Raw genomic sequence first — 8,043 nt, forward strand, 5'->3', positions numbered from 1 at the left:
GGCCGAGAGTATTAATGAGATCGTTGAAAGCAGTAGCTTCTGCAGAGTTGAAATTCCCATTAGATTTATCACGAGGGGAGCGCATGAGGTTGAAATCCCCAACTAAAGCGACAGGGCCGGAGAAGGACGGGAAGATCTGCTCTAGGGAGGAAAGGAAGTTAGCCTTAAGAGAGTGCGTGCACGGCCCATAGACGTTAATGATGGTGAAAGTGAGGTCATCGGCAAGAAGCGAGAAGGTGGTAGAGACGGAAAACTCGTCAATGGAATGGTGGGTGAGCTTAAGCATACGATCGTCCCAAGCGGTAAGGATACCCCCCGAGGCACCGTCGGATGGTTTGAAAACGATAGAACGAAGGGTCGGAGGGAGAAAGGAGGAGGCAAGGAAGGAGGGAATGTCAGTAAGCTTGGTCTCTTGCAAGCAAAGGACGGAGGGAGGATTGCAATCGACAGCAGCCTTGACATCGTCCCGTTTTTCGCGTCCACCAAGCCCACGGACGTTCCAAGACTCAATAAGAAGCTTAACTAACATGGGAGCAGAAGGTCAACAGGTAGGTCAAAATAAGATAAGGAGCATAGATAATAGCCAGGTTAACAAACAGCATGGTTTTTTTGATCTGGGCAGAGAACAAAGTCAAACACGAATGAATAAAAGGTTCAGTACAAGAGCACAAAGGCCCAAGGGCTGGCACACAGGCCCATAGAGAAACAGGAGAAAAGGAACTAAGATGGTAGAGCTCCAGAGAGCCGCACAATCTGCCCAGGAGACCAGAGAGCATCATGAGCCCATGAACGAAACCGATAGCTGGGGGGTTGGCGATACGGCGCCGACGAGGGGGGCAGGCGCCGAGAGAACCAGGCGAAGCAGCAATCATGGAGTCCCGGCCGTCGACGAAGAAGCGGCGCCAAGGCCCAAGCGTGCCAGGGGGAGATCGCAGGCAGATGCCAGCGCGCCGATATCTCCAGCCGCCAGAGCCTTGCCCTCCTCGACAGCTACATCAAGCAGATCGTCAGCCACAAGCTCACCGCGGCGAAGCGGCCGCGAGCCGGGAGCCTCGTTGAGGGCCTTCTTCCTTTGGACCGCCTTGTCGATGATGGAGACGAAGGTAGTGCCTCCGGCAAACCTGGAACAACGACGAGGAGGGAGGATCTCCTCAGCAGGAGGCGCATGCCACAGTGTGTCGCGGACTGGCGAGGCGTCGAGAGCGAGAGTGCTGATGACAGGCAGGGGTTCGGCAGGAGCAGCGAAACCGGCAGCGTCCGCGCTCGGCGGCGGAGAGGGCGGGCGGACCAAGCACAAGGGCACTGGGCCTCCTCCGGCGGCACGGCGGGGACGGCTCCCGATAGAGGGCTACGCGCCGGCACGGCGACGGAGAGGGTTGGTCGACGCGGGGGCCCACCGGAGCGATGGAGTTGACGAGACCGACAGAGGCTGAAGCGAAGTTGGCGACGAGGAGCCCCTTGCACCCCGGGTCAGAGGAGGCAGGGCGAAGAGGAAGCCGGAAGAACAGCTTCTCGCCACCCACGCCTTGGACGAGAACATCAAAGAAACCCAGCCGGAGCTTGACGCCAACTTTGGCAGGCTTGGAGATGATGGGCGTGCCGCGGACAAGAGGCGCGGGCGGAGCCTTGGCGAGAGCCTGCGCGAGCAAGGAGGCGGCAGGAGCAGCACTGTGAGGCTCGCCTTGAGGCACCAGAGGTGGGGGCACACCCAAGGCAACCATGGCATCAGCATAGCCTTCACCACCCTCCAGATGGATGGGTTCTTCAGCGTCATCCCCGGAGGAGTAGGCTTCAGGGATAGGGCCAAGGTCCAGCCCAGAGGAGCTGCCGGAGCCTGGAGCGAGGTCCTCAAAGTCGACGATCGTGATGTCAGCGAAGGAGCCGCTGCTGCAGTGGTTCTTGATGGCGAGGGAGAAAGGTATGTCAGTGATGGTTTCGGCTTTAACCGTGACGAGAACAGCTTCGTAATCAACACCGGCGAGACAAACAGGATCAATGGCATGAGGGTTGGCATAGGGGCCAGAAGAGTGGGTGATATGGTGGCGGCGCCAATGTTCCATAGGGTAGCGAGCCATGTTCAGAGCAGCCAAGGACTCATGCTCAAAGAGGAATCGGTTGTCAGTTTCGTCATGGCGTCGGAAGAAGACAGAGGCTTCAACACCAAAGAAAGGGCCATTGGACACGGCCGTCTCACGGTCGGCTGGAGTGGAGAAGACCGCCAGACGAGTGCCTTCAGAGGAAGGGAAAAGGGAGACACGATCAGGGCCACAAGCCAAATCAGTGGCTTGAGAGATGAAAAGCTCCGGGTTCTCAATGGCGGGGTTGAGGAAAGCATAGGCAAGGTTGTCGAAATGGCGGAGATTGACGAAAGGCATGTACACGTCCATGCGGTCGGGCCGCTCCGGGTCCCGGAGGTCTTCATCATCAAGGTTGCTCGGAGACGGAGCCGGGGAGCAGGGAGGTACTCATCAGCATCAGTGATGAGGATGAAGTCTTCCTCCCCGGCTCCCGCATCGGAGCCAGCCGCGGCAGCAGCCGGCGCCAAGGCGGGGGCGGCGAGCGGAGCAGCACCGGCCTCCATGAAATCATCCTCAAAGATGATCTCCTCCGGGTCCTCTTCCTCGTCGTCAACCTCGTCCGCGGGCAGCGCAGCATCCACCGCAGCAACCTCGTCCAGCGGCTCCGCTGCCTCCGGGTTGCCCGCTTGAGCGAGAGCGGCAGGAACAACCAGGCGGCAGGAGTGCCTGGCATGGTCATCGGCGAAGCAGAGGCAGCAGAACAGGGCGGCATGGCCTGGGTGGCCTCCATCCGACCCGCCGACAGCATCCATGCCGGATCTGAGATTAAGGGGAGCAGGGGCTTGAGAAGAAGAGCAAAGAGAACGGGAGGAGGGAGGGGCAGAGAAGGAGAAAGGGGGGAGCTTACAGGCTCTCTCCTTGTGCCCGAGAGCGGCGGCACCGCCGGCAGCGAGAGGGATCTCGGCAGTCGGCGACGAGGTGGCGCAAGGACAAGCACCGGTGGCACCGGGAGGCAAGGGAGCGGAGGGGAGGAGGGGTACGGCTTGGGGAGGGAGGTGGAGGCTTAGAGGGGAGGGCCGCCATCTCAGAGAAGGAGGGCACGGGCCGGCCATCCCCGGCGGCGCAGGCAACGAGGGCACCAGAAGTGGAAAGTTGACCCGCGGGCACCTCCGGGCACAAAAGGGGAAAGGGTTCAGGGGGAGAGCTGGAGGTGGAGGAAGAAGAGGGGCGCGGGGGAGATACTGGGGAGGAAGGGTCACGGGGCGAGTGGGTAGGCCATGGCAGAGGGCCGGCGGGTCGAGCAAGGATCCCAGGCAGAAGGAGAGAGAGACAAGGAGGGGGGCGGCGGAAACGGCGGTGTCTCCGTTTGGAAGGGAGCGGTTTGGAAGGAGGCGGACCCGTGACCAGCCCTAGGTCAAAGCCAGCAAGAGCAGAGGCTGCGGCGTCCGCGTGGGCTGACAGGGGAGCAGGCCCAGAAAGGAGCAGAGATGCAGGCGGCCCAGAAGCAGCAGAGGCAGGGTCAGAGGGCAGCAGCGGATCACGGGTTGGCCCAGGCCCAGCAAGGGAGAGGGCGACGACGGGGTGAGCATGCACCAGGGAGAACAGCGCCACCATGTGGCCATGGCGAAGACCGTCGAGAGAAGCCATGAACGAGGCCAGCTTGGCAGAGGCGACGACGAGTCGGAAGATGTTCCTACCCACCTCAGCTAACAGCAGGTTCTCAAACAAGTTTCCAATCCAAAACTGGAGCATGCTGCGGACAGATGAGACGGAGACGGGATGGAGGTTGTCTTGCCTCACCGCAATGTGAACCGGAGTTGGCTCAAAGAGCGGCGAGCCGGGGGCAACCGGAGTGCATACCTGGGTGCAGAAGTTCTCCAAGACAAACTGGAGGAAGGCGTCGCCCGGCGTGATGAACGGCGGCGGAAGGGCGAGAGGATCCAGCATCAGCGCGCGCGGCGTCCGAGCCGAAAGAAAACCTTGAGCAGGCACCGGAGTTGGGCGAGTAGCGCCAGTTCCAGCGGAGAAGGGAATCAGCGCCAAAGCCGAGACCGGAGTTGGGCGAGTGCGTATTTTATACAAGTAGTATCTCCAAAAAAAAAGTGTCGTTTGCGCCTCATATTCAAAATCTCTATGTACAAAGACATGGATCTTCCACGAGAGCTAGGCGCTCTCCAGTTCTGTCCCGTGTATTAACATGCTTGGCTGCAACTTGAAACAAAATTTCACTCCAGGGCTAGCTGCTCTCAAAATTCAGGCGCAGCCCCTGAGGATCTCGACGAGGCCCCTCCGCTGCTCGTCGGTGAGGTTCTTGGGGAAGACGACGTCGAACTTCACCCGCACGTCCCCGCGCGCGCCCCTCTTGCCGCCGGCGACGGGCATGCCCTCCCCCCTGACGACCTTCTCGTACCCGGGGCCGATGACCTCGTCGCGGAACGTCCAGCTCACCTTCTCGCCGCCGAGCAGCCGGAACGAGAAGCTCCACCCGGTGAGCGCGCTCACCAGCGGCACCTCGGCCTTGAGCACCAGGTCGTCGCCCTGCCGCTTGAACGCCTTGTGCTTCCTCGCCGACACGGTGAAGACGGCGTCGCCGGGGAGGCAGCCCGGCCGCTCGTTGCCCATGCCCTCGAACGTCACCTTCGTCCCCTTCTTCCACCCGGGCTTCACCCTGATGATCTGTGTCACCTCCTTCTTGGCGATCAGCCTGTCAGAGATCAGATTTTGCAATCACCGATTAGTACGGTATAAAATGGGAGATTGGTAAAGCTTTGGCCCGACCCACTGAAGATGGCTGGGCGTGTCCAAGCAGAAAGGAAGTGCAGAGTCACTGTCCCAAGGTACCAGCTAGGCCAGCACCCTCACATGGACGCAGCATACATGAATTACACACCACCTAATGTCCAAAAGGACCACCATATTTTGTGACAGGTGATAACCTCCAAAATAATGGTATTCAACCAAACATGATGTTCTTAGTACATTAAAGCTATGTTGCACCTCATTACCTGCCTGAGAATCTTCTTCAGATTTGCAGTACGTAGCATATTATAGTTAGCTCATTACTTTCTTTGCAACTTTATTGTGTGTTCGTCACTAGTTAGTTAGGACTGTTAACTTGGATAACCTTGCACACAACCGCACAGGGAGACAGCAAGGGGAGCATGACTGAACACACACAGCGCGTACGTAGCTCTCTAGCTTGCGTATTTTTAGTGACAAAATCAACTCCGTGGCTGGCTGCAGAAACTGCCCCCGTACCCTCAGAGACTACCAATTATGTAAGTGTGTCTCTTGATGAGGGTGTTGAGCAGATTTGCTAGTAGTTGAACATTTCTTTCCTAAACGTACACCACATAATTGGGACTGAAGTTAATTCATTTGGTGTCACAGTACACAACAGCTCTGTTTGTCTAGCCTGAAGTTTCAAGCAATCTAGACACTCCTTCATCAAACAGGCGCACGTTCATACGGCAATCTATGCACTCTGACTCTTTTTTCTTTGCAAAGATGTAACATCAGTGGCATTGGCAAAAAATGCAATTCTATGGTAGAATGTCTTAAGTGTGGCCACCAAAATAGAGTGATCACACACAGTAGTGTTCTTCATCATTTGTAAATGTAAAGGCAGCCATGAGCCTATGTCCATGCATGATGTATAGCTTGATGTGGCATGTGGGCTCTGTGTTGTGTGCAGTATTATAAAGTATATACTTGAAAAAAAAATCGGCATAGATGCCTTAGTGAGATACTGTTAGTCTATACGTGATGTATGTTTTCAAAATGTAAAGACAGTATTATAAAGTATATATTTTGTAGAAAACGATTTGCTATATCAGGCCTTATGTTGTTGCTATCGGAGAGCAGAACGGCAATGATGTTGTCTCAGGTGAGTAACAGGACTGCAGATAGAGATTGGTATGGATGAATGTGCCTACTTGCTGCACGGTTCCACGTCATGGGTGGCGCGACGGCTTACCCGTTCTTGGTGACGACGTCGCGGGTGTACCTGACCTCCTTCCTGCACCCGGCGCAGAGCTCCTCGAGGGTGCACTCCACCTTGCGCTCCAGCGGCGGCGCCTTGCGCAGGACGTAGCTGGAGAACTCGGCGAAGGCGCGCCGGCCGCCGCCCCCGACGTCCGTGGAGCTGTACACCTTCTGGGACTCCCTCGCCGGCGGCGTGTGGGGCGGCACCTGGGGCGGTGCGGCGCTCGTCCTCGCCCCGGCGGCGGTCTTGTCGTTCTCGGGAGCCCGCGCTCCCTTGTCGGCACTGGAACAGCTCCTCCTCCCCACGTCGATGCTGCACGCCCGGAGCACCGCCCTGTTCTCCTGCTGGTCCAGGAGCGCCTGCCAAGAATTGAAACCCAGCCACGGCGTCACGCATAATGCAAGCGAAAATTCAGAATTCTGCGTCGTCAAGATCGAAACAGTTCTGGCCATGGCATTTGTCGATGGATGTATGGATCGGGCGATCACCTCGTACGCCTGGGTGATGGCCTTGAACATTGCCTCGGCCTCGGTCTTGGACTCCGGCGGGTGCTTGTCGGGGTGCCATTGCCGGACCAGGCACCTGTAGGCGGCCCTGATCTCCTGCGGGGGCGTGTCCCTGGTGATGTTGAGCACCTTGTAGTACAGCTCCGGTGGGTTCCCCATTGCCGGCCGCCGCCCCTGGTAATCGAAGAGAGAGCAGCTGCGAGGACGGCGACGTACGAGGAACGCGCGCACAGGGGTGGAGTGAGTGAGCGCGCGAATTCAGGAGGAGGGCTGCGACCTGTTCAGTGCTCTGCTATAATGGGGAAAATGGAGCGAGATGCGTGGCTCCTATGTAGGGATATTTGGAGCGGCCGGGGAGGAAGAGGGCGATGGCGACGGGGTTGGTTGCTGGTGCGGGAGTGGAGGTACATGTAGGCCAAGGTGGCACGAGCTGGGACGAGAGCCTTGATGGGGAAATGGATCATCTGCCCAAGCTTGTCGAAATGCAGATCCAGCAGCTACGGCCCTCGTGCGTGCAGCATCAGGTGTGGTACGCGTACCACGTACATTGACGATCCGTACGTACGTACGTACAGCAGGTGCCAGAGCCTGGATTTTCATTGTGAGTTTTTTTTGTGGGGGATGGACGGACCCTGGACTTGGCAGGAGCTGCCTGAGCATATTTGGTTCCCAGGACTCTTAAAACACGGGAATAGGAAAAAAATGCAGAAATATGATAGAAATGTGCATATACTAAATAAAGGAATGAAAAACTCAGGAATCCTGTAAGCTTGATTATTTGGTTCACATAAATAGGAAAAACACGGGATTTCTAATAACCATGGTCAAGTCAAAGTCAAACTACACAAAAGAGTATAATTAGGATGTTACGATGCCAGTCTCGTTCTTCGTACGTAGGAATTCGAAAAGGATGTCTAAGTGGATTGTAAAGCTTATGTTTTCTTCCTTCCTTTGAAACATAGACCAGAGAACTTTCTATGCATTTTTTCCTTAGTTCTGTTCTTTTGAGCCAAACGGATAAATAGTGCCACCGTAGAAAGTTTCCTTCTTCCTATGTTAATCCTCCACTTTTTCTTTAAACCAAACAATCCATTAGATTTCAAATAAGGAAAATTATCTACATTGATTGATCGATCACTCAATTGATCGGTCTACTACTCTCCTCCGGTTGTTCGCCAGAGTCCTCCGGTTGTTCGCCAGAGTCAGTGGCATGGTCTCAATGACTCCGCGTGTCCTCCTCGGATAGATATCGGACGCATAACTCCTTTCGGCGTGGATATCCAAATGCGTTGAAATGTTATGTACCTTACACCGTGTACGAAGATGTTGGATGTTAAGAGCATCACTTTTTTTCTTTCTCTGACTACTTCTTTTTTCTGAGAAAGCTAAGGTCAAATGAGTCTAGTGCGATCGTGAGTACGAAGATTGGAAGGCATCGAGAATAGTTTCTTACACCCTTTGTTGTTGAGACAACAATGTACCCAAAAAATAGATTTTTTTTCTTCCTTTTGCAAGTTTAGGATGTGGACAACAT

The 8,043-nt window shown here is 55.8% G+C and overlaps 1 protein-coding gene across 1 annotated transcript; it reads right to left on the reverse strand.

Annotated features, from left to right (window-relative positions):
• Window positions 1-4,113: 4,113 nt before the first annotated feature.
• On the reverse strand, window positions 4,114-6,874 carry LOC124650128 (dnaJ protein homolog 1-like). The gene is made up of 3 exons (XM_047189688.1): window positions 6,492-6,874; window positions 5,995-6,362; window positions 4,114-4,722 (listed from the first exon to the last, which is right to left on the reverse strand). Exons 1-3 carry the CDS (start codon window positions 6,666-6,668, stop codon window positions 4,272-4,274), a joined length of 996 nt encoding a protein of 331 aa, XP_047045644.1. The 5' UTR covers window positions 6,669-6,874; the 3' UTR covers window positions 4,114-4,271.
• Between the last annotated feature and the right edge of the window lie 1,169 nt (window positions 6,875-8,043).

The sequence above is a fragment of the Lolium rigidum genome, chromosome 4 (genome assembly GCF_022539505.1).
Source record: "Lolium rigidum isolate FL_2022 chromosome 4, APGP_CSIRO_Lrig_0.1, whole genome shotgun sequence".
Lineage (NCBI taxonomy): Eukaryota > Viridiplantae > Streptophyta > Magnoliopsida > Poales > Poaceae > Lolium > Lolium rigidum.

Excerpts from the sequence above, each read along its gene's own strand:
- LOC124650128 (XM_047189688.1), bottom strand. The coding sequence starts at position 6,668 with ATGGGGAACCCACCGGAGCTGTACTACAAGGTGCTCAACATCACCAGG. Across the intron at positions 6,363-6,491 it reads CCATCACCCAGGCGTACGAG|GCGCTCCTGGACCAGCAGGA; the intron begins GTGATCGCCCGA and ends AATTCTTGGCAG. Across the intron at positions 4,723-5,994 it reads GACGTCGTCACCAAGAACGG|GCTGATCGCCAAGAAGGAGG; the intron begins GTAAGCCGTCGC and ends GATCTCTGACAG.